The 25,990-nt window shown below is 40.2% G+C and overlaps 1 protein-coding gene across 1 annotated transcript; it reads left to right on the top strand.

The window, feature by feature from the left end:
• On the top strand, positions 1 to 25,686 carry LOC144699645 (myosin-4-like). Its single transcript, XM_078570749.1, has 39 exons — positions 1 to 212; positions 319 to 462; positions 561 to 717; positions 2,254 to 2,281; positions 2,394 to 2,508; positions 4,579 to 4,671; positions 4,829 to 4,892; positions 4,997 to 5,095; positions 5,233 to 5,336; positions 5,425 to 5,563; positions 9,136 to 9,254; positions 9,367 to 9,516; positions 10,800 to 10,970; positions 11,111 to 11,414; positions 11,527 to 11,591; positions 11,942 to 12,029; positions 12,215 to 12,332; positions 12,417 to 12,540; positions 12,629 to 12,765; positions 12,877 to 13,132; positions 14,889 to 15,131; positions 15,522 to 15,698; positions 15,792 to 15,937; positions 16,027 to 16,117; positions 16,221 to 16,610; positions 16,703 to 16,829; positions 16,931 to 17,049; positions 17,407 to 17,603; positions 18,313 to 18,496; positions 20,321 to 20,486; positions 21,281 to 21,405; positions 21,536 to 21,844; positions 22,115 to 22,318; positions 22,425 to 22,550; positions 22,639 to 22,809; positions 22,918 to 23,022; positions 23,160 to 23,255; positions 23,407 to 23,535; positions 25,542 to 25,686. Exons 1-39 carry the CDS (start codon positions 9 to 11, stop codon positions 25,563 to 25,565), a joined length of 5,808 nt encoding a protein of 1,935 aa, XP_078426875.1. The 5' UTR covers positions 1 to 8; the 3' UTR covers positions 25,566 to 25,686.
• The last annotated feature ends 304 nt before the right edge of the window (positions 25,687 to 25,990 follow it).

Below are 25,990 nucleotides of genomic sequence, written 5' to 3' on the forward strand. Positions count from 1 at the left end.
CTCCAATCATGAGTTCGGACGCGGAAATGTCCGTCTTTGGGGTGGCGGCGCCATTCTTACGAAAGTCTGAGAAGGAACGAATTGAAGCCCAAAATCGACCCTTCGAAGCTAAGACTGCATGCTTCTGTGTCGATCCGAAAGTGGAATTCACAAAAGGCTCGATCAAGAGCAAGGAAGCTGGCAAAGTGGTCGTTGACACCCTGGATAAACAGGCATGTACTTCAGGGGGGAAAAAAACCAGTTAACTATAGCAAGTTTTAACTGTGGTCACAATTTTTTTCAAATAAGCTAAAATAACTATCTTTTGGTTTTTTGCAGACTTTAACTGTCAAAGAGGACCAAGTCTTCCCAATGAATCCTCCAAAGTTCGATAAAATCGAAGATATGGCCATGATGACCCACCTGAGTGAACCAGCTGTGCTGTTTAACCTCAAAGAGCGTTATGCAGCCTGGATGATCTATGTAAGTGAATCCTCCCCTGTAAAGTAAGAGCAGAAATACTATTTATTGTAAGAAGATTTTTTGCAGAATTCTGAAGCACTATAATTGTCTGATTTTAGACCTACTCTGGGTTGTTCTGTGTCACCGTGAACCCCTACAAGTGGCTGCCAGTGTACAACCCCGAAGTAGTGGTGGGTTACAGAGGCAAGAAGCGTCAAGAGGCTCCCCCACACATCTTCTCCATCTCTGACAACGCCTATCAGTTCATGCAAACTGGTAAACTGGAGACTTCACTATCAATGCAGCAATCAATATCTAATTTGGCATTTCATCAAGTTAAATTAAATGTCACTAGGCTGGATTTTCTGGAGGAGTTGATGGCGAATTGCCAGCATTCTGCATTATTGCCTTTTGATGAACAACAGAGTTGGCCCTGAAAAAATAATTTCATATTCCTGGAGTGTTGCTTAATGATTACTTAGCAGACATTTTAAGCCAAACTTTAAAAACTATTTTTACAATTGGAATATTTACCTTCTACCTTTATCCCTTGTTCATGTCCCAATCTTTAACTTGTTCTGTCTAAAAATGTTTAAAAGTAATTTTATTTTCCTGATTGGAAGTCTGTGAAAATCCTTTAATGTGATTAGCTGCTGGGACAGCCTGATGCTATCACTGCTGGTGCATGCTGTAAATGCTCAGTAAAGATCACTACAATCAGTTACAGTGTCACTACACAGAGAGGGATGACAGCGTCATCAGAAATATCACTAGACCCTCAACCAGACTTACTTTGTGGCCAGTGGTGAATGCCATTGCTTTTCTGCTGTCTGCAAAATTCAGGCCATTACATTTTGCACAGCAAGGTTTGGTTTTTCTTTTGATAAATCTCGATAGCCAATGATTTGATGCTGATTCACATTGTTGGCAGTGAATTAACTTTGTTCAACACAAGTAAGACTTATTACATTGCAACATCCAGGCAGTATTTTACAAGGTGTAATTGTAAGCCATATGACCTAATTTATGTCTTGGATAAAAGTTGTAGTGATAAAGCACCTGCACCACTGGCTGCAAACACTGGCATGTTCGCCAAGTGGCTTGATAGCACCCCCTGGCCCTAACCCCTAGATGTCCTTTTGAGTGTCTCTTCAAGCCTTCCAGGCTGATTGTTTGGACTCCATTTTTATACCCCTTTCTACTTTCCAAAGCCACTACATTCCTTAGACCAATCATTGGTTTACAACCGTTCCAAGCATAGCGCACATACAAAGCCCTGGCTTGGCTCAGGTTTCAGTCTAACAACCCTTGATACCGCTTACTTTCCTACTGCTGTAGCTATTATTGGTGCAGCTGTGGCAAAACAAAGGGGCATCTTTTATACTGTAGACATGCACTGGCCTTGATAGCACCTCGCCTTTACTCTTTATCATATTCCAATTAAGACACTTAGCTTTGGTTCGCATGGAAATGAAGCTACGTCTCCTTATTGTTTGCTCTTTTATTTCGGCTCATCTTTAAATTTAAATTATTTAGTCATATTACCCATTACTCTCTTTTAATTGTTTTCTTCTCCTACTACCCCTTTTCTAATGTTATCTACACCAGCAAGGCTTAGTGGTCTCTTATTTTAATGCAGAGGTGAAACAAAACTTGCATATGTATATAAATATTCCAGGAATTACATGATAGCAGAATTCTAACAAGGACATTTTCTAGTTAAATGTTAATCCTGATGAGTAATGAGTGAATATACTGTAGGACTCCCCGATACTCTTAACAGTTATTTACGTTTGTTTTTTCTGTTCACAGACCGTGAAAATCAGTCCATTCTGATCACGTAAGATTTTTAAGCTCTTGTACAAATATTTAGCACCTGGAACTTAGGGTGCTTTTGATTTTAAAAATGGGCCTCTTTGGAAATTTTTCATTGTTCCCTCTTCTGCCCCTAGTGGAGAATCTGGTGCTGGGAAGACTGTGAACACGAAACGTGTCATTCAGTACTTTGCATCAGTTGCAGCCAGTGCCGAAGCCAAAAAGAAGGAGCAGGCTGCAAGTGCAGCAAAGGTAAGTTACCAAGTTCTGTTGCAAAGAGATGGTTAAACTGAAGAAAGCCTTAAAAGTGCAGTTATAAAATGACAGGAAATCCCTTGCTGAGAATGTAACAATGCCCTTTGGTAATAATTTGCAGACAAGAGAAGATCAGCAGCAGCTTAGCACATCAGAAGGGTATATATTTGGATGCAATTAAGCCATGGTCTTTGATTAACATTTTACATAAAATTATGTTGAAAGTACAGCATGGAAAAATGCCACTGGGCCTAACTAGCCAGTGTTGGTGGTTATCCCCACAGGTATAGTCGTCATAATCTTGCGTGTTCTACCTGTTCCCATATCGCTTTATTCCCCTGAGTGGGGAATATGGAACATGAGGACACAGTCTCAGGATCGGGGGCTGATCATTTAGGATGAGGAAAAATTTCTTTCTTCAAAGGATTGTGAATCTTTGGAATTCTCTACCCCAGATGGTTGTGAATGTTCCATCGTAGAATATATCTAAGGTTGAGATGAGCAGATAGTTGGTCTATTATGGAATCGAGGGATAAGCAGAGTGGGTGGGAAAGTGGAGTTGAAGCCAAAGATCAGTCAGATTGTACTAAGTAGTGGAGCTGGATCAAGGGACCAAAAGGTCTACTCCTGCTCCTTTGCCTTATGTTCTTATCTTCCCATTTCTTTAACCACCGACTTAACCAATTACTCATAAATTCTATTCTTAAATGTTGATATGGTCTCAAGCACAACTTGTATTCATAAAGCACCATTAATAAAACACCTCAAGGCACTTCACAGGAGTGATTATAAAACAAAACATGCCACTGAGCCACACAAGGAGGTATTAGGTCAGATGAACAAAGGAGGCAGGTTTCAAGGAGTGTTTTAAAGGAGAAAGCAAGGTACACCAAGGTAGGTGTAGGGAAGGAATTCAAGAGCTTAGGGCCTGGGCAGTTGAAGGCACAGCCACCAGCGATGAAGTAATTAAAATCCAGGATGCTGAAGAGGCCAAAATTAGATGAGTATAGATATCTCCGAGGTTTGTGGGGCTGCAGAAGATTACAGGAGGGGCAAGGCCTTGGAGGGATTTGAAACCAAGGATGAGAATTTTAAAGTCAAGACATTGCTTGAGTAGGACCCAATGGAGGTCAGTAAGCACAGGCGTGATAGGTGAATGGAACGTGGTGCGAGTTAGGACATTGGCAGCAGAGTTTTGGTTGACTTCAAGTTTATGGAGGGTGGAATGTAGGAGATCTTACAGGGGTGAATTTAATTGTTGAGTCTGGAGGCAACAAAGGCACGAATTAGGATGTCAACAGCAGATGAGCTGGGGTAGGGACAAAGTCAGGTGATATTACAGAGGTGGAAACAGGCGGTGTTAGTGGTGACGCGAATATGTGGTCGGAAGCTCATCTCGGGATCAAATATGACACCAAGGTTACGGCAGTCTGGTTTAGTTTCTCAGTTCCCAGGGAGAGGGATCCAATACATGATGTTGGATAAGCAAGTCTGATAATTTAGAAACCGTGCAGGAGTTGAGAGAAGTGGAGGCGAGGTAGAGTCGGTTGGCCTTATCATGTATGTGAAAAATAACGCAGTGTTTTTGGATGCTGAGGGGTAACAGCTTTATGAGAAATAAGAAGGGACCAAGGACAGATCCTTGGGGGACACCAGAGGTAACTGTTCAGGAGTGAGAATGAGAAGCCATTGCAAATGATACTTTGGCTGCAATTAGATAGTTAAGAATGGAGTCAGGCAAGAGCTGTCTCTGCTTCTATCTCTGTTAATGCATTCTACAGCCTCATAGCCCACTGAATGAAAAGAAAGTTTCTCCTTCCATATTCTAAATATCTTCTATCTCCAACTCCTTCATTCTAGAGCCCTCAGCTACATTGATTGTTTTCTGTCCCATTTCTTCAACATCGCTAGCAAATTGCTTTGTAATCACATTTATTCTCACAAAAATTAGGCCTGATTTTTCCTATTTATATCCATACCAGTTAAACATTATTATGTTTCTGAGTTTGTTTTTTCATCCAATTAATTAATTGTTTCATTGTTAATGCTTGTCAAATGTACTTCTAGGGAACTTTGGAGGATCAAATCATCCAGGCTAACCCTCTGCTGGAAGCTTTTGGTAATGCCAAGACAGTGAGAAATGACAACTCTTCTCGCTTTGTAAGTGTTTGATCAGTGCCAACATAAAACGTTAAGAGACCGCACTTATATCTACAGGAAATAGACTACAAAAAGCACTTCTAAAGGCACACATAATACTCAGTTTGTGAGACATCATTCAATGTTAACCAATGTTTTCTATAATTCTAATTCTAAGGGTAAATTCATCAGAATTCACTTTGGAGCCACAGGCAAACTGTCCTCTGCTGATATTGAAACTTGTAAGTATTTATCTGCCTCATATGTACTAATTAAAGTTTGAAATGCTGCAATTAATTCATTGGAGAGGCAATGTTCTTAATTAGCTCTGATGCTCCTAATACAGATCTGCTAGAGAAATCCAGAGTAACATTCCAACTGAAAGCTGAAAGAAGCTATCACATTTTCTACCAGGTTACATGCAACAAAAAGCCAGAACTTATTGGTAAGTGATCTTGACATTAATTTTTTTGAAAGTTCCATCAATTGTTGCTTTTTTAAAATTAATATATTACAAATTGAAAAAATGCTTAAAAACCACCAATTTATGTGCTGTAGTCTAAATCTATTGTTTGATTTCAGAATTGTTACTCGTTAGCACCAACCCCTACGACTTCCAATTTGTTAGCCAGGGTGAGATTACTGTTGCCAGTATCGATGATGGTGATGAACTGATGGCTACTGATGTAAGTTAAATCTCCATGGCTGTGAATTTAATATTCCAGCAATTTGTCACAGCATTATAATTTGCTGGTTGCTCCTGTTGGACCCTAGGAAGCCATTGATGTTTTGGGCTTTACGAATGATGAAAAGCTTTCCATCTATAAACTCACTGGTGCAGTAATGCACTTTGGTAACCTCAAGTTCAAGCAGAAGCCACGAGAGGAACAAGCGGAGCCTGACGGCACTGAAGGTATCATGAAAGCAATTTCATATGGTTAGAAATATTGTAAAGCATCAATAACAATATTTTTGCACCTCAAAATTTAGGCACAAGTAGAATGGGGCAAGGAATGTTAGTTCATCAGTGTTTACCTTGACTAGTTCTTCAATTGGTGCACGGATAATAGAACACAATTGTGCCCTCTGTTTGGAGGAGAGACCTTTTGCCAAATCTGTGCTGTCGGTGCATGTCATTCCCCCATGCTATCCTTTTCATTGCGACTACACTCAACTGTTCATGGGCTGTTTGTAATAACAACTTCTGCTTGTTAACAATAAGGGATCTCAAATGTTCTGCTAATGTCGCTTGTACAGAGAGGATTTGTGAAAAGTGATAATGCACTTATCATAGCATGTTTGCATGGTAGGGCAATATTCGTGTTTCTTTTTTTTTTGTGAAGGTGCTATTCAGCCCATCATGCTTTTGTAGGCTTCTTGGTAGAGCTGTCCAACTAGTCACATTCCCCTGTTCTTTCCCCATAATGCTCTAACTTCATTCCCTTCAACTATTTACCTTATTCACTTTGAAAGTTACCTTTGAATCTGCTTTGACCACCCTTCCGAGCAGTGCATTCCAGATCACACAAGTTGCTGCATTTAAAAAAAAGTTTGTCCTGACACTTCTGGCTCATAAGTATTTTAGTTACCAGTACATGAGAGGGAAAAAAACGTCATTCAAGCAAGATGCTTATATTTTGTGATTTGTTTCCAGCAGTATTCTTAATTCATCATGTCCAATTGCTCCCAGTGACAATGACAGTCATATTTCCACCAGTGCTTCGCATGCATGTTACACAGGTCAAGTTTGTGAATCACTATTTGAGCATGTTGGGATTTTTCTCAGCTTGAATGGAGACAAGTGTGGAAATTTCACAGAACTACCATTGTTCTTCGGTGAAATCCTAGAGACAACACTGGGGCTGAATTTCCTTCGGGCTTGTCCCAATCCAACCCAATAACAATGGTGCAGGTTAAGGAGAAACCCTTATCCGTTACAGTAAAGTGGGAACCTGTCACATATTAGAACATCTGAAGGTGCTTCACAGGTTTGATATCAAGTGAAATTTGACATCAAGCCACATGAGGATCTTAGTTAAAGGGGTAGGTTTTAAGGAGCATCTTAAAAGAGGAGAGAGAGGTAGAGATGACAGGCTTGGCATGGAAATTCTAGACCAGAATTGGAGAGATGGAGAGGTTCGAATGGAGATTGTAAAAAATAAGGTGGGGTGAGGGCATAGAGGAATTTGAACACAATAATGAGAATTCTAAATCTAAGGTGTTGCTGAACCAATAAAGCAACATGAATCCAAGATAAAACTTAGGTGTGGAACAAAATGGCTAGAGGAAAGGAAGACACAGATCAGGTCTAAGACAGATAACTGTGAAGTGATGCATTTTGATTGGATGCATGAGAAGAAGCAATATAAACAAAATGGCACAAAGGGAGTGCAGCACCAGAGATATCTGGGGGTGTACGTCCACAGATCTTTGAAAGTGGCAGGACAAATTGAGAAAGGTGTTAAAAATCTTATGGATCCTTGACTTTATAAATTGATATGTAGAATGCACATGCAAGTAAATTATGCTAAACCAATATAAATCACAGGCTGGAATATTGTAAGCATTTCTGGGCACCACATTTTAGGAAAGAATTTTAGGCCTTAGAGAGGATGCAAAGGAGATTCACTGGGATATTCAGCAAGTCAGACAGCATCTGTGAACGATAGAGCGCACTCATCTCCCTGAGGTTAAGTGTTGCCTCAGGGAGATCGGCTACACGTTAAAAATCTTAAAAATAGAGAAGAAAATAATTCCCTGACATGTCCCCTCATCTGACACTGTCACATGAGTTGGAACATGTCCATCACTTTCAAATACACTTTTATTACATTTTTAAAAACCTACATGAAACCTCATCCCGCCCGTGGATGAGGTTTCATACTTTTTCTGAAGCCCGCCAGGGCTCCTGGCCTGCCCGCCAACCTTAAGGTTGGATGGGCAGGTCCACGAATTAAGTTAATGACTTTGTCAATGGCCTCAATTGGCCATTGACAGGTCCGCAGGTGCACAGATGATTCTGCTGAGCCCCCGCTGACCTGAAAATTTAAATGGGGTGGGGTGACATCGGGAGTTCTGCTCAACGTCATCCCATGTCATTTTAAGCATCAGCGAACGGGCCCCGCCCCCAACTCACAGACCGGGAAACCCTGGCCATAGTGTTTATCATGACCACTGGATATTTCAAAACACTTTACATCTAACGAAGTACTTCTGAAGCGTAAGATAAAAGCAAAAAAACTGCGGATGCTAGAAATCCAAAACAAAAATAAAAATACCTGGAAAAACTCAGCAGGTCTGGCAGCATCTGCGGAGAGGAACACAGTTAACGTTTCGAGTCCGAATGACTCTTCAACAGAACTGTTGTTGAAGAGTCATACGGACTTGAAACGTTAACTGTGTTCCTCTCTGCAGATGCTGCCAGACCTGCTGAGTTTTTCCAGGTATTTTTATTTTTACTTCTGAAGTGTAGTCACTGTTGTAATGTAGGAAATGTGGCAACCAGTTTGCATACAGCAAATTCTCACAAACAACAATGAGATGATGGCCAGATAATCTATTTTTGTGATGTTGATTGTGGGATAAATATTGACCAGGACACCGAGGATAACCGAGAGAGAACTGAGAGTTAACATTTCAGGTTAATGGCCCCAAAGACCTTCAACCTGAAACATTACCTCTGTTTCTCTCCCTGACCTGCTGAGTATTTTCAGTGTTTTCTGTTTTCTTATAGCAGAAGTGAAGGGAAAATTCGCTAGAGGTATTCAGAATCATGCAGTATTTTAATGGAGCAAGTATTGTCAGTGACAGAAGGTTTGGTAACTAAACGACAGGGATCTAAGGTAATTGGCAAAAGATCAAGAGATGAGATGAGGAGAATTGCTTTTTACACAGTGATTTTTCTGATCTGAAATGCACTGCGTGAAGAGTGGCAGAAGATCCAATAATAAATTCTGACAACGGTGGACAGACTGGATGCAGGGATGATGTTTCCCCTGGCTGCGTAGGGGGTCTAGAACAGTCTCAGGATACGGGGTAGGCCATTTAGGACTGAGGTGAGCAGAAATTTCTCCACTCAGAATGTGGTGAACCTGTGGAATTCTCTACCACAGAAAGCTGTGGAGGCAAAGTCACTGAATATATTTAAGAAGGAAATAGATAGATTTCTAGTCACTAAAGGCATCAAGGGGTATGGGGGGAGAGTGGGAGTATGGCATTGTGATAGAGGATCAGCCATGATCATATTAAATGACGGAGCACGTTTGAGGGGCTGAATGGCCTACTCCTGCTCCTATTTTCTGTGTTTCTTTGTTTCTATGTTTCAAAATGGCATTGTATAAACGCAGGAAAGGGAAATATTTTTAGGGCTGTGCAGAAAGGACAAGGCAGTGGGAATAATTGGATAGTTCTTTCAAATAGCTGGCATAGGTATGTTGACTGCTGTCATTCTGTGCAGCATGATTGAACCATTTTTCTCCTTTTCAGTTGCTGACAAGGCTGCTTACCTGATGGGTCTCAATTCTTCTGAATTACTCAAATCTTTGTGTTACCCACGAGTCAAGGTCGGCAATGAATTTGTGACAAAGGGTCAGACGGTACAGCAGGTACTGGATTCACTTCTGATACTAAAGAGAGATTCTTGTGAAATTACTTATTAAGATTTAATTGAAACTGCTGATAGACTTTCTGTCACTGATGGATACTTTGTCTTATTAGGTGCACAATTCTGTTGGTGCCCTTGCGAAATCAGTCTATGAGAAGATGTTCTTGTGGATGGTGATACGTATCAATCAACAATTGGACACAAAACAGCCCAGGCAGTATTTTATTGGTGTGCTGGACATTGCTGGCTTTGAAATCTTTGATGTAAGAGACAATACATTACTTTTAGGACTATCTAACCTCCCATATCTACTTATATGGTACTAATTGATATTTTGTGAATGGGAAGTCAACACCTAGTGCACTCTTTAGGTGACAGAGTTTGAGGATGGGGGGATAATCGCACCCGGGTACACTGATCAAAGTAGTCCTCAGTTTAAAGTAATCCATCTCTTATTTTTGTATTTCCGTTATAAGCTTCTATGTATACATTTGAAATGAAAACTGTTTATGTAAACATGCTGTAATTACACATTCCTGCCAATAGTGGTATTTTAGTTCCTCCATTTGGACTATGAGAGTTACTGGTGTCAATTATGGCTTGCTGGCAGCACTCTCACCACTGTATCTGAAGGATATGTGCTCAAGTCACTTTTCGGGGACTTGAGCATGTAATCCAGGCTGGTGCTTTAGTATGGTACTGAGAGCATTTTGTTGTTGGAGACACTATTTTTCAGATAAGGCATTAAATAGTGGTTCCTTTTGTAATCTCAGTTGGATGTAAAATATCCCATTGCCATTTAAAGAACGGTAGGGGAATATTCCCAGTGTCCTGACCAGTAATTATCCTTCAAACAGATTATCTGGTCATTGCTATTTTGTGACCTCACACTGTGCAGTTTGCCTTGTTTCCCATGTTACAATAATGGCTACAGTCCAAAGCAGGTAATTGGCTGTGAAGCAGTTTGAAACATGCGGAGGTCATGAAGGGTGCTATATCAATGCAAGTTGTTTCTTTGCATAGTGACAAATTTACATAGGCAGTTTTCATTATAATAGTGGACACATGAATTTATAATATAAAACATTAATGTTATGCAGCTATTGTATTATTTTTAATATATTACTAATAAATCTCTTGTTACGATCGAGAGCGGATTTCAGATAAAGCTAGGTTAGAGGGCAAGGAATAATAGGAGCTGGTGTACAGTTGCATTGCAATCTTCATTCTGTTGTTATTTTCATATATATTATAAAGTTATAAGTTCACAATTATAATGGGACTGCTGTGTAAACCTCTCACCCACTCGTTGTAATAGTAGGGTAGGGTGTAATTACAAAGCGTTAATGTGGATGGGCAATTTCCAATATAAATGTGGACATATACATTTGAAAAGGGAAAAATTGAGAGCAATTACTCACAAATGTAAAAAAATTAAATATGTTATAGATAGTTATAAATAGTACTTACCTTCTGTATGAATTTAGTTTAACAACTTGGGAAATCCAATGACTAACTAACACTTTAAATTGCTTTATATATTCAGTACAACAGCTTTGAGCAGCTATGTATCAACTTCACTAATGAGAAACTGCAGCAATTCTTCAACCATCACATGTTTGTTCTGGAACAAGAAGAATACAAAAAGGAAGGAATTGAATGGGAATTCATTGACTTTGGTATGGATCTGGCTGCTTGCATTGAACTCATTGAGAAGGTAAGGGAATCAAAATGCATTATATATAAGAATTACTGCCAATAATAGAAACAAAACATGATTGTAGCTGTCACAGATGTTTATAGTTGACTGAATATCTGATACACTTTAGTCCAATACTTATATATTCTAATTAACAGCCCATGGGGATTTTCTCAATTCTGGAAGAGGAGTGTATGTTTCCCAAGGCTTCAGATACCACTTTTAGGAATAAACTGTATGACCAGCATCTTGGAAAGACTAAAAACTTCCAGAAACCCAAGCCTGCAAAAGGCAAGGCTGAAGCTCACTTTGCCTTGATCCACTATGCTGGCACCGTGGATTATAATGTCACTGGTTGGCTGGAAAAGAATAAGGACCCACTGAATGAAACTGTTATCGGGCTGTACCAGAAGGCTGCGCTTAAAGTCTTGCAAACACTTTACACTAGTCATGGTCCAGAAGGTATGATTTGACCTACTCATAATGGTTTTATTGATTTTGAGAATATGTTGATGAACTGCTAATATTTGTCCATCACCTTCCGTTACTAATTGCTAATTCTTTGTGTCAACAGCTACTGGAAAGAAAGCAGTCAAAAAGAAGGGTTCATCTTTCCAGACTGTCTCAGCTCTGTTTAGGGTATGCTTTCTTTTTAATATATCAGAACTACATGGTTTAGTCATGGAGTAATTATGGCATAGAAGGAGGCCATTCAGCCCACTGAGTCCATGCTGGCTCTGTGGATGAGAGAAAGGTATTCTCAGTATTTTTCTATTGTAATTGAAAAAGTAGAATGAAGCTTCAATATTGGGAACCTTCTGTAACTTTCCCAGGCTGGTTGGAGTGTCTGTTAGAATCAAAGAATAAAGATTCAAGCTCAGGCAGACATTCAACCCCTGGAAGAGCCCCATAAATTTGTAACAATATAGTATTGCATTCAAATTCATGCCAATGCTTGTAAAATAGTGAAGATAAGTTGTCTTCTACAGGAAAATCTGAACAAGCTGATGACTAACTTGAGGTCCACTCACCCACATTTTGTGCGCTGCATAATTCCCAATGAGACAAAGACTCCAGGTAATTGAATTGACTATTTATAATGCAAACAAAACAAATATTGTAGTAAAATGTAGCATTTTCTTTTCTTTTCCTAGATCTTTTATATTTAGTAATGAATATACAATCAATTTGATTTTTGGAATAAAAATGCAGCTAAATCAAAAACAAAGGAATTAGTTTTCATCATTTCTGTCATTTCTTAGGTGAGATGGATAATCACTTAGTCATGCACCAGCTCAGATGTAATGGTGTGCTTGAAGGAATTAGAATCTGCAGAAAAGGATTTCCAAGCAGAATCCTATATGGTGACTTTAAACAAAGGTAAGGAGTTATGCAAATGCACCAAGATTCAATGAAAATTAGCATAAAGTGGCACTTATTAAAATTCTCACATAAATGTAACAGATACAGGATTCTGAATGCAAGTGCGATTCCTGAAGGACAGTTCATTGACAGCAAGAAGGCATCTGAAAAACTCTTGAGCTCCATCGATGTTGATCATACCCAGTATAGGTTTGGCCATACTAAGGTCAGAAGCTGTTTTATATATGTGCCTGACATTTTACAGTTTGATGAAGGGACTTTGTCACCATCTGAAACTTTTTATTTCATTAAAGGTATTTTTCAAAGCTGGTCTCCTGGGTTCTCTTGAAGAGATGAGAGATGACAAGTTGGCAGAACTTGTTACCCGCATACAAGCTGTCAGTCGTGGACACCTCATGAGAGTTGAATTCCAGAAGATGATGGAGAGAAGGTGAAGTTAACTTTCATGTACTCCAATATCTTTTGCTTTAAGGGATGGAAAATGAAGAAAGTTGTGCTGTGATACTGTTTGTACAATTCTCTTTGCCATTATTTCCTCCAGGGAATCTGTCTTTACCCTGCAGTATAACATCCGTGCATTCATGAATGTCAAGCATTGGCCTTGGATGAAACTTTTCTTCAAGATCAAACCTCTTCTAAAGAGCGCCGAATCTGAAAAGGAAATGGCGAATATGAAAGAGGAGTTTGAGAAAACTAAAGAAGCACTAGCTAAATCTGAAGCAAGAAGGAAAGAATTAGAGGAGAAAATGGTGTCTCTGGTACAGGAAAAGAATGACCTGCTTCTTCAAGTACAATCGGTATGCTTTCCTCTTGCACATATGTTCATATACATCAAGGAATGAGATGTTTGATAGAATAATTCAGTGCAAACATGATTACTTAGGTAGTTCACCTTCTGTTGAATTTAACGAACATTCAATCCTCCACTGTTTTTCTTTGAAATTTTGCACTCATTATGAAGGACAGTAAACACTTTTGTCCATTATTTTCACACATTGCAAGTATCAGTTAATGAACAACCCCTTTACTCTACTCAACCTATCTGCCTTGATGCTAGCTTGAGAAGATTTCCTTCCTGGTACCAGCCATCCTTGTAATTTTGTTGTGAAATATTATCAGTTTATGTCAAAATATGGGAAATTCTGTGCTGAGGCTGGTGCATACTAGGAATGGTTGGGACTGCCAAATACATTTCACATAGAACCTGTAAGGATGATAGCGTGATTGTAATTTCATTCCAATAGTTTGGGTGATACACCTCAGAGCTGAAGCTTTGGTATCTGTAAAAAGAAATCTACTTTAATATCACTGGTTATGATGAGCCAATAAGAAATGCACTCACTAATCCAATGATAGAAATTTGAAATCAAAGGATAAGTATGCCAAAATTCATTGGCATAATTAGGTTTATTTGCGACATTGTAATTGTTTCAAAACCTTTCCCAAATTAGTGAGATATTGGGTCAAATGTTCATAATGTGTCACAGGTGGGAATTAAGGCAGGCATGCCCTGGAAATCCCACCACCACAGGGCATTTTGGATTCCCAATGTAGTTCCAACTCATTGTGATTTTTGAAAAGAAAGCAGGAAGTGGCCAGCTGCCTGAAAATGGTGGGTCTGTAATCAAGCGTGTACAAACGTACTAATTGTTAACTTGTTGAAGGGCAGTTTGCAATTTTTAAGAGGAGGCTAGGGACACACGAAGGGTCTCAGTGCTCTTTGAGACGTTGATCAGTGAGCGCTGGAGCTGTTGGGAGTGGAGGGTAGAATGAGCTTACATGGATCATGGAGCATAGCAGGGGTGCAGGTTCATCATGATAATGCAGTTGGAGGCAGGAAAGGCCATTCATGGAAATGGGAATTAGCTACTCTGAATTGGAGATGAGCAGTGATGAGGAGCAGCCTCAATGGCAGCTGTGATAGGTCCTTGGCCATGAGGGACACAGAGATGAGGAACAAGAGACTGGGAGGCAGCAAAGGTGATACTCTCACCATAGGATGTATAGGATGCATAGGAGGTGAAGCTTCCTTGGAATGTCAAAGCACCAGTGTTGCAGGAAGCCTCCGTCAGGCGCCCAACAGAAATAGAATGCTTCACATGATGCTACTGCCTGTAAAACAACATCAGCGGAAGCATCAGAGAATCACGGCAAACGCCCTTGCACAAGTGTCTGTCCTGTTGCTGGGCCACTGATCTCCTCTTTCTTCTATTGCAAACTAAGTCAGCAACCACAATAATGGCTGCCAGTCCCATTTAAATTAAACCCACCACATCTGCATCCACCTACACCCCACCTCTGCTGCCTCTCATTGGATGGCCAACGTGCCATATTACCACTTATTGGCTCTTTGAAAATCACGTCAGGAATCAGGTGCTGACGCAGTATGAGGTCAGGACCCTGAAACGCTCCCGATGTTGGGGTCTTGATGCAGTAATGAAAATCCCACTCATTGTCTTGGTTCTTGTTCAGTGAAATTTGTGTCCCATGGTTGTTTCATATTCATCCCTGTTATTGAAATGTAATAAGAATGCATATTTTTTTTTCTGTCAGGAAGGTGAAACTCTGGCAGATGCTGAAGAAAGATGCGAGGGGCTCATTAAAAACAAAATTCAGCTTGAGGCTAAACTTAAAGAATCAAACGAAAGGCTAGAGGATGAAGAAGAAATAAATGCTGAGCTCACAGCCAAGAAAAGAAAATTGGAAGATGAGTGCTCAGAACTGAAAAAAGATATTGATGACCTGGAGCTTACTTTGGCCAAAGTTGAAAAGGAGAAACACGCTACAGAAAACAAGGTATGAACACACACACATTCCTACAAAACATAGATTGCTACTCCCTTCCTAACAGCGCTGTGGGTGTTCCTACAAGACATGGACTGCAGCGGTTCAAGAAGGCAGCATACCACCAATTTCTCAAGGACAATTAGGGCTGAGCAATAATTGCTGGCCTGGCCAGCGAAATCCACATCCCATGAATGAATATCAAAAAAAAATTGAGATATTTATCTGCAGGCACTGGGTGGCACATTAATTTTATTTTCCAGAATATATAGTGATAATTTTGACAATTTTATAGAATGGTGATGCACACTGATGTTTTTCCTGCACCACGTAATTAACACATCTATGTATGTTATACACAGTTGGTAGCAATGGAATTGGCATATTATTTTGTTCAAACAGGTCAAAAACCTTACGGAGGAAATGGCCACTCTTGATGAAAGCATTGTCAAGTTATCAAAGGAAAAGAAAGCTCTACAAGAAGCCCACCAGCAGACACTGGATGATCTACAGGCTGAGGAGGACAAAGTCAATACTCTCACCAAAGCCAAAACAAAGCTGGAACAGCAAGTTGATGATGTAAGTGTCTATTACACTGGAAATTAAATATAACTTTCCACAGATTCTTTCTTCCTGAACTCGCTCTGAAAATGTTCTTGCCTTGTGCATCAGCTTGAAGGGTCTCTGGAACAAGAGAAGAAGCTGCGTATGGATCTTGAAAGGTCCAAGAGAAAACTGGAAGGTGATCTGAAGCTAGCTCAAGAATCAATAATGGATTTGGAAAATGATAAGCAGCAAGTAGATGAGAAGCTGAAAAAGTGAGAATAATTGACACTGTTGTTTCAAACTGCTGCACTGCATCATTTTTCTGTACACATTTATTTAAATTGATCTATTTGTATTACAGAAAGGAATTTGAAATTAGTCAACTATTAAGCAAGATTGAGGATGAGCAGGCCCTAGCCTCTCAGCTGCAAAAGAAAATCAAAGAGCTTCAGGCAAGTCACAATGCATACACAAAGTTTAGAGAATTTCAAGCAATTTATGTATCGTGCAAAATTACATAATGCAAAAGTTAAGATATCTAAATATTTATTTTAGGCCCGTATTGAAGAGCTTGAAGAAGAAATTGAAGCTGAACGTGCCTCTCGTGCCAAGACTGAGAAACAGAGAGCTGATCTTTCCCGGGAACTTGAGGAGATCAGTGAACGACTAGAAGAAGCTGGCGGTGCAACTGCAGCACAGATTGAAATGAATAAGAAACGGGAAGCGGAATTTCAGAAGATGCGTCGCGATCTGGAAGAATCCACCCTACAGCATGAAGCCACGGCTGCTGCTCTTCGTAAGAAACAGGCTGATAGTGTCGCAGAACTTGGGGAACAAATTGACAACCTGCAACGTGTGAAACAGAAGCTTGAGAAGGAAAAGAGTGAGCTGAAGATGGAAATCGATGACCTCGCCAGTAACATGGAATCTGTGTCTAAATCTAAGGTACGGTTCTAAAATCCTTTCAATGTTGAATGCATTAAGAAATGACCAAGTTCTTTAAATATATGTAAATTACTGTGACCATTTCCTTAAAGGCTAATTTTGAGAAGCTCTGTCGTACCGTAGAGGACCAACTTAGTGAGACAAAGGCGAAGAATGAGGAGAACATTGGCCTGGTTAATGATCTATCAGCCCAGAAAGCTCGCCTGCACACTGAAAATGGTACTCATTGGAATAAAATCAGAATTTCTAGCAGTTATATATTACTATTTGTGCTGCATTTCTTAAAACTAGGTTGCTGTCAATCCTTAATTTATTCCCAGGTGAATTTGCACGCCAAATGGAAGAGAAGGATTCCTTGATTTCTCAACTGACAAGAGGAAAACAAGCATTCACTCAACAGGTTGACGAGTTAAAGAGACAACTGGAAGAAGAACTGAAGGTATTTCACTGTGCAGACAATTTGAGTTTGATACACAGGAGATAATGTGGCAAACTGCTTACAAGATGCCAAGTGCGTGTACCAAGTTTTGTGCAGAAAATTTTGGTTCCTATTGTTCCATTCAGCTGATTAAAAATAAGGAAAAACCATAATGCAGTGTACATTATCTGACTAAACGGATGCTTAGTAGTGCAGGTGATATATTAGACTGCACAGATTGCAACAAATTAATAAAGCATGTATTTGCCAGTTAGCATTATGGTAATTCTTAAATGCCATTTATATATTCCATTGAAATACAAGATTATTTGAACATTTCCACCTGATCATTTCCTTTTATTTGTATCTTGTTTAAAGGCTAAGAATGCCTTGGCACATGCTCTGCAATCCGCCCGCCATGACTGTGATTTGCTCCGTGAGCAATATGAAGAGGAACAGGAGGGAAAGGCTGAGCTCCAACGTGGCATGTCCAAGGCCAACAGCGAAGTCGCTCAGTGGAGGACAAAATACGAAACGGATGCGATCCAGCGCACAGAGGAACTGGAGGAGGCCAAGTGTGTTCTGATCACCATATTCTTTCTTTTTTACATAGAATTTACCATTTAGAAACAGGCCATTCTGCCCAGCTGATCCATAACCATGATTTTTTTTTTGCTCAACACACCCTATCTTATCTAATTCCATCAGCATATCCCTCTATTTCTTTCCCCTTCATGGATTTAGCTAGCTTCTCTATGAATACAAATATGTTATTTGTCCCCGTGTTGGAGAGTTCAACATTCTAAGCAGTCTCTGGCTAAGAAGGTGTCTTCCAAATTTCCTCGAAGATTTATTGGTGATTATCGTATAATTATGGCTGCTAGTTTTGGGCTCCCCATAAGTGGGAACATTACTATGTTTAGCCTATAAAATCTCTTCATAGCTTTAAATAATTATTTTAAGTAACCCTTCACCTCTTTGTTAGAGAAAGGGACCCCAGACCAATATTTCCAGATAGGTATAAGCACTCAGTTCTGGTATTATCCTTGTCACTTATTTTTGCATCTCTTCCCGTGCCTCTAAATCCTTTAATAAAATGGAGACCAGAGTTTTGAATAATGCTGTTAAGTATGGTTGTATACATGTTTCAACATAACTTCTCTGCTCTTCAATTCTATTCCTCTGGAAATGAGTCTCAGTGCTCTTTTTTTAATGTGGATTTGTTCTTTCTCCATGATTGTGCCATATTTCAATTTTGCATACTTTTCTATCATTGTTTTACAGGAAAAAACTTGCCCAGCGACTCCAAGAGGCTGAGGATCAAATTGAGGCAGTAAATTCCAAATGTGCCTCACTGGAAAAGACCAAGCAGAGACTGCAAAATGAAGTTGAAGATCTAATGGTCGATGTAGAGAGGGCTAATTCTGCTGCAGCTGCTCTTGATAAGAAACAGAGAAACTTTGACAAGGTGAGGTGGTAGCATAATGGTAATGTTACTGGTATTAGTAATCCAGAGGTCCAGGCCTAATGCTCTGAGGGACATGAGTTCAAACCCCAATTGAATAATAAATCTATAGTTAAAAGCTAGTTCCAGGAATGGTGACCGTGAAACCATTTGTTGATTGTTGGGTCTGCCTTGCCGATGGGACAGGACATTAGCAGACACAGTGGCACACTGTCAGGAGGGAGTTGTCCTGGGAGTCCTCAACATTGAATCCAGAGCCCATGAAGTCTCATGGCATCAGGTCAAACATGGGCAAGGAAACCTTCTGCTGATGACCACCTACTACCACCACCAGCTTCCACCCCTGCCTCCCAACTGCCTCAGCTGATGAATCAGTACTTCTCCATGTTGAACAATTATTGGAAGAAACACTAAGGATGGTAAGGGCACAGAATGTACTCGGTAGCACCACTACTGACTGAGCTAGCTGAGTCCAGGAGAGCATAGCTGCTAGATTGGGTCTGCAGCAGGTGGTGAGGGAATTTTTGAGAGGGAAAAACCTACTCAACCTCGCCCTCACCAGTTTACCTGTCGCAGATGCATCTGTCCATGACAGTGTTGGTAGGAGTGACCACTGCACAGTCCTAGTGGAAACTATGTCTCATCTTCACATTGAGGATACCCTCCTGTTGTGTGGCACTACCACTGTGCTAAATGCGATAGGGTTGAAATAGATCTAGCAACTCAAAACTGGGCATCCATGAGGCACTGTGGGCCATCAGCAACAGCAAAATTGTATTCAACCACAATCTGTATCTTCATGGCCCAGCATATCCCTCACTCTACCATTACAATCAAACCGGGGGATCAACCCTGGCTCAATGAAGAGTGTAGGAGGGCATGCCAGAAGCAGCAACTAGGCATACGTAAAAATGAGGTGTCAACAGGTCTACTTGCATGCCAAACAGCGAAAGCAGTATGCAAAGTATGCAATAGGTAAGGCTAAGCGATCCCACAACCAATGGCTCAGATCAAAGCTCTGCAGTCCTGCCGCATCCAGTTGTGAATGGTGGTGGGCAATTAAACAGCTTACTGGAGGAGGAGGCTCCACAAATATCTTCATCCTTAATGATGGGGGAACCCAGTATATCAATGCAAAAGACAAGACTCAAACATTTGCAACCACCTACAGCCAGAAGTGCTGGGCGTGTGATCCATCTTGGCCTCCTACTGAGGTCCCCAGCACCAAGTCTTCAGCCAGTTCAATCCACTCCATGTGATAATCAAGAAATAGCTGAAGGCACTGGCAAAGGCTTATGGGTCCTGACAACATACCAGCAGTAGCACTGAAGACTTGTGCTCCAAAACTAGTTGCGTCCCTGAGCCAAGCTGTTCCACTACAGCTATAAAAATGGCATCTACCTGACAATATGGAAAATTGCCTCCAACGCACTTTCCAAATGCACAACTTCTACCACCTAGAAGGACAATCCAACAGACGCATGAGAACACCATCACCTGCAAGTTCCTCTCCAAGCCACGTATCATCCTGACTTGGAACTATATTGCATTCCTTCACTGTTGCTGGGTCAAAATCCTGGAACTTCCTAACAGCACTGTGGGTGTACATACACCACATGGACTGCAGCAGTTCAAGAAGGTGGCTCACCACTTCTCAAGGGCAATTAGGGATGGGCAGGATGGGTAATAAATGTTGGCCTAGCCAGTGACGCCACCTCCTGTGAAAAGAGTAAAAGAAAATTGGATCTGTAAATCTGAAGGTAGGAAAGTTAGGATCCTTTTCACCTGAGGATTAATGACAACCTTTGAACTCTTGTATTTTGACAGATTCTGGCAGACTGGAAACAAAAATATGAGGAATGCCAGGCTGAGTTGGAGGCATCTCAGAAGGAATCTCGCTCTTTAAGTACTGAACTCTTCAAAATGAAGAATGCTTATGAGGAAACTTTGGACCAACTCGAAACACTCAAACGAGAGAACAAGAATCTTCAGCGTGTGTTATTTTTCAAATTTAAAGCATTCTTTTGGTCTTGTGTATTACTCTATTGTGCGATCCCAGTTTTAATTACTTCACCATTGGTGGCCATGTCTCCAGCTGCCTAACCTTAAGCTCTAGAACTCTTTCCCTACACCTTGCTCCCTCATCACCTTTCCTAAGGAGAAAAATTGTAAAGAAGCTGCTTAAACTTTCCTCTTTAACTAAGCTTTTGACCATCAGTTCTAATATCTCTCTATTCAAATGTTACCTTAGTTGGTGGCATTGTGCTAATGTCGCTAGACTAGTATTCCAGACATTGAGGCTAATGCTCTGGGGATCTGGGTTCAAATCCCACTATAACAGTTGGTAGAATTTAAATTTAATTAATAAATCTGGAATATAGAGCTAGTCTCAGTCATGGTGACGATGACAACTGTCGTTGACTATCGTAAAACCCGCCTGGTTTATTATTGTCCTTTAGGGAAGGAAATCTGCCACCCTTACCTGGCCTGGCCTACTTATGACTCCAGACTCACAGCAATGTGGTTGTCTCTGAAATGGCCTGGCAAGCCATTTGGTTTCAAGGGCAATTAGGGACGGGCAACAGATCTGCAACTGGTCTTGCCAGCGATGCTCGTATCATGTGAATGAATAAAAGAGAAAAAAGGCTCAGTGTTGAATTTTAGTTTATAAAACCACTGCGAAGGTGTTTAGAACAGTTTTGCTGCATTAAAGGTGCTATAAAATACAGATGTTTGTTGTTGTAGAGAAAGCTGACTTGCTGTCAAACATCCTGTTTCTTTAAACAGAGGAGATCTCAGATTTGTCTGAACAACTTGGAGAAGGTAGTAAGGCGCTGCATGAGATGGAAAAGGCTAAGAAACAGGTTGAGTCAGAAAAAAGTGAAATCCAGAGTGCTCTGGAAGAAGCAGAGGTATGTGAATAAATGGTCATGATTTTCATTGTGATTATGCCATTTCCAACAAATTTGAAGCTGGGTTAAACACACAGCATCCAAGACTTTGGCTTACAACAAATGCACATTCTTTTTTTTCTCTATTTAGGCATCCCTTGAGCATGAAGAAAGCAAACTTATGCGTATCCAGCTGGAATTCAATCAAGTAAAATCAGAAATCGACAGAAAGATCGCTGAGAAAGATGAAGAAATTGATCAAATTAAGAGGAACAGTCAGAGAGTAGTGGATACTCTGCAAGCTTCTTTGGAGGCAGAAATCAGGAGCCGAAATGATGCCCTGAGAATCAAAAAGAAAATGGAAGGTGATCTGAATGAAATGGAGATTCAATTGAGTCATGCAAATCGCCAGGCTACAGAAGCTACAAAGCATCTCAGGGCTATACAGATTCAATTTAAGGTATCGGCAATGTAGTTGTTTCACTGTAGTCCTTCAAATACTTGTAATAAATATTAAAATTGAATTAAATGATCTCCTGCAGGCACTAAGTAATTATTTATGACATTAACTAGTGGTCTCATAAAAGTCCTTTAAATACTTGTAATAAATATTAAAATTGAATTAAATGATCTCTTGCATGCACTAAGTAATTATTTACGACGTTAACTAGTGGTCTCATAAAATGTAAGCAATTGCAGGCTAATGAAAAACTCTCTTTATGCTATTCAGGATGCACAGATACAAATAGATGAAGCTTTGAGGAGCAATGAGGACCTGAAGGAGCAACTGGCTATGTCTGAACGCAGAAGCGGCCTTCAACAGGCTGAAATAGAAGAATTGAGAGCAGCATTGGAGCAGACAGAAAGAGCTCGCAAGCTGGCTGAACAAGAATTGATTGATGCCAGTGAACGAGTACAACTTCTGCACTCTCAGGTAACATGCTGCTGGAAGATTGAAGAGCATTGTTCAAAGGTTTTACGTCGAATAAATGTTTGTTACTTCTCTCATGTAATGCGAATCATTGTTTAATTTTTAATAGAATACCAACCTCATCAATACCAAAAAGAAGCTTGAAACAGATATGTCCCACCTTCAGTCTGAGGTAGAAGATGCCATTCAGGAGGCAAGAAATGCTGATGAGAAGGCAAAAAAATCAATTACTGATGTAAGTTCTAAATTCAAAGTAGCCAGTGACACTTAGATATTTCATACTGATTTATGCAAATAAATATATCATGCTTAATTACTATAAGGCTGCTATGATGGCTGAAGAGTTGAAGAAGGAACAGGATACAAGTGCCCACCTTGAAAGAATGAAGAAAAACCTTGATCAAACGGTGAAGGACTTGCAGCACCGCCTGGATGAGGCTGAACAGTTGGCTCTGAAAGGAGGAAAGAAGCAGATCCAGAAACTGGAAGCCAGGGTATGTAGTATTACTGAATCCTGAATGACGTGCCTGAATAGCAGAACAGAAATCTGGAGCATTTACTTTACTTTAAAACATAACTATTTATACATCCTCCTACCTTAGGTACATGAACTGGAGAATGAATTTGAAGCTGAGCAGAAGCGTAGTGCAGAAGCTATCAAAGGCGCTCGCAAATATGAAAGGAGGGTCAAGGAACTCACCTATCAGGTGTGGAATTAAAATTTTAAATACATTCTAAACGTAATAAAAATGTATCAAAAATTATTGGTATTGATATCCCACCTTTCCCTACAAGGTACAAGATAGGGACTAGAATTACATGTTCTTGTTTTTATTTTTAACAGTCTGAGGAAGATAGAAAGAACCTCCTGAGGCTGCAGGACTTGGTTGACAAATTACAACTGAAGGTTAAAGCCTACAAGAGGCAATCCGAGGAGTCTGTAAGTCATTCTGAATGGCATTTATTTGAGAATGATTTGATGTCCGGTTGTGCCCACTGGAAACGCTTCAGTGCAGTATTTCCATTTCAGGAATTTAATGTTATCTTTATATATTTGTGCCTAATCATAACCCTTTTTGACATCATTCCAGGAGGAACAGGCTAACGTTCATCTATCCAAGTTCAGAAAGGTACAGCATGAGCTTGAGGAGGCTGAGGAGCGTGCTGATATCGCAGAATCCCAGGTCAACAAACTCAGGGCTAAAAGCCGTGACATCCAGGTAAATTTTTTGTTTTAAATGTAGTAACTTATATTGCCACATGCAGTAATCTTAAGTTATTTTGTCATGTACAGTAATCTTAAGCCCACAACTGTATATTATTCCAATCAATTGATTCCAACTGAAGATATTAATGTGCTGGTAGCTGCTGCTTGGAACTCCAGCTTCTCAGAACTACATTTAAGTTGCATGGCTTTTGTTTGACTGTAACTATAACAGTCTTGTCCAGGACTGTTGGCACGCCTTGACACAGGCAAGGTAGAGCATTAAAGTTAAAAACTTTAATGTTTAGAAAGTGGAGAGAGGACAATCCTCACTCTTTATACATTTAAGGTCATGTAGACTAGGAGTTTGCAAATCAGGTTTGACAATGCACTAGATTTGCACTCTAACATTTAAGCTAAACACTGTGGATGCTGGAAACCTGAGGGAGAAACCGAAAATGCTGGAAATACTCAGCAGGTCTGTGGAGAGCAAAACAGAGTTAACACTTCAGGTCAATAAGCCTTTGTCACAATTGGGAGTACTTAGAGATGTAACAGTTTTTAAGCGAGGCAAGGAAAGAGAGGAGGGATAAAAGAACAGAAAGGAAGGGAATGAAAATTGCCATAGTCCTAGAGAACCATAAGATGCTCTCCCATTAGAGAGAGACATGACTGGTGATGACTTCAACCTGAGGGTCACCACACCTCAGGCGAGGCTGAGAAGGCAGGGCCTTCATGGATGACCTCAGCCAGTATGGGAATTGAACCTGTGCTGTTGGTGCCAATCTACATCACAAACCAGCTGTGCAGCCAACCAAGCTAACCGACCCCCATGGGAGGTCTAATAGAATGGAAAGCAGGAGAAATCAATTGACAATAAGGATGATGTTGCAAGGCAAAAAGAACCAGCAATGGGACAAGTGAAGGAAAAATGTGTAAGTGGGTAAAGCAGAATTATTACAAAAGCTGCCATCCAAAAGCAGAAGAAAAAGGGGGCAGTGGTTAGGGTCTGAAATTGTCAAAATCAGTATTGGTTCTGGAAGGTTGTAAAGTGCCGAGTCAAATGCTTAGCTGGTGATCCTTAGGTTACATTGGAATAGCATAGGATGCTGAGGACAGAATGGTCAGAGTGGTAGTGGGGTGGAGAATTAAAATGACAGGTGACCAGAAGCTTGGGATCATGCCTGCGGACTGAATGGAAGTGCTCCATAAAATGGTCACCCAGTCTGTGTTAGTGCCCCCAGTGTAGTGGAGAACGCATTGCGAGGAATAAATACAATAAAATAAATTGAAAGGGGTGAAATTAAATTGCTATTTCACTTAGGAGCATTTGGGGCTTTGAACAATGTGAATGAGCAGGTAAAAGGACAGGTGTTGCATCTCCTGCACAAGCATGGGAAGGTACCATGGGGAGGAGTGAGGCCATCGAACTTGTGGGTGATTGAGCAGTGGACCAAGGTGTCTCTTCAGAGGGCTGAAAAGGAAGGGGAAGATGTGTTTGGTGGTGGCATCATGCTGGAATTGGAGGAGATGGCAAAAGATGATCTGTTGAATGTAGAGGCCCGGGATGGGGGGGAACATGAGGACAAAGGGAATCCTATTGTGGTTCCGAGGGGCTGGGGGGATGGAAGTGAGAGCAGAAGTGTGGGAAATGGAATAGAAATGGTCGAGGGCCCTGTCAACCATAGTGGGAGGGAGAGGGGGCTGGTGTCCTCCATTGAGGGAAAAAGGAGACAAATTGGGAGTGCTATGGCAGAGAAGGGGTGTGGGGATGGTTTAAACTTTATGTTGTTTCATGCTGAAGCAAAGTGAAACTACCTCTTTTAGGGAGATAGCCTCTGCTAGTATGCTATTAGTTTAACATCACTGCTCAGCAGCAATTGCTTTGTACTGCAAATACACATGCAATTATAATTACAGTTTTTCCTAGAAATTATAGTACTGTCCATACAAGAACATTTTAAAATACAATTTAAAAACTGAATCTTGTTTGTTAATTGGAAAAAAATGTTTATTTTACAGAAAGGTGTGCAAGCTGAAGAGTAATTACAAGCTTGAAGAGTTCACTGAAGAAATTCACAAAATGTGTATTTCTTTGTAACTTATTTTTCTATGTTATGTTAGACATATTAGTTATGTGTTACCAATAAAGAAAGCATCAACTTGTCGACATTTGTCCTGTCCTAATTTCTTTAATCATGATGAATCAATAGAAAAAAACAAAGAAATGATCCAATATGTGATCAGTATATTAAAAGTCAAATTGGTATGTAAGCCAATTATATTCTCATTTGTGTTGCTAATATTTTATTCTCAAATACAATAAATATAACTGTTGATAAGACATATGGTTAAGGTTCCTCAATAACACAGCTATTTATCCAGTGAATAGCTGAGTCAAATAGTTAAGATTGTCAGGTTAAATGCTCAGTTAACCAATTTCATTCCAGCAGGGAATGTTGCCATAATTG

This window comes from Cetorhinus maximus, chromosome 24 (assembly GCF_964194155.1).
Source record: "Cetorhinus maximus chromosome 24, sCetMax3.hap1.1, whole genome shotgun sequence".
Taxonomy (NCBI): Eukaryota; Metazoa; Chordata; class Chondrichthyes; order Lamniformes; family Cetorhinidae; genus Cetorhinus; species Cetorhinus maximus.

Coding starts and splice junctions, on each gene's coding strand:
- LOC144699645 (XM_078570749.1), top strand. CDS start 9: ATGAGTTCGGACGCGGAAATGTCCGTCTTTGGGGTGGCGGCGCCATTC. Junction 12,541..12,628: donor ATAGGTTTGGCCATACTAAG/GTCAGAAGCTGT, acceptor ATTTCATTAAAG/GTATTTTTCAAAGCTGGTCT. Junction 12,766..12,876: donor CAGAAGATGATGGAGAGAAG/GTGAAGTTAACT, acceptor TATTTCCTCCAG/GGAATCTGTCTTTACCCTGC.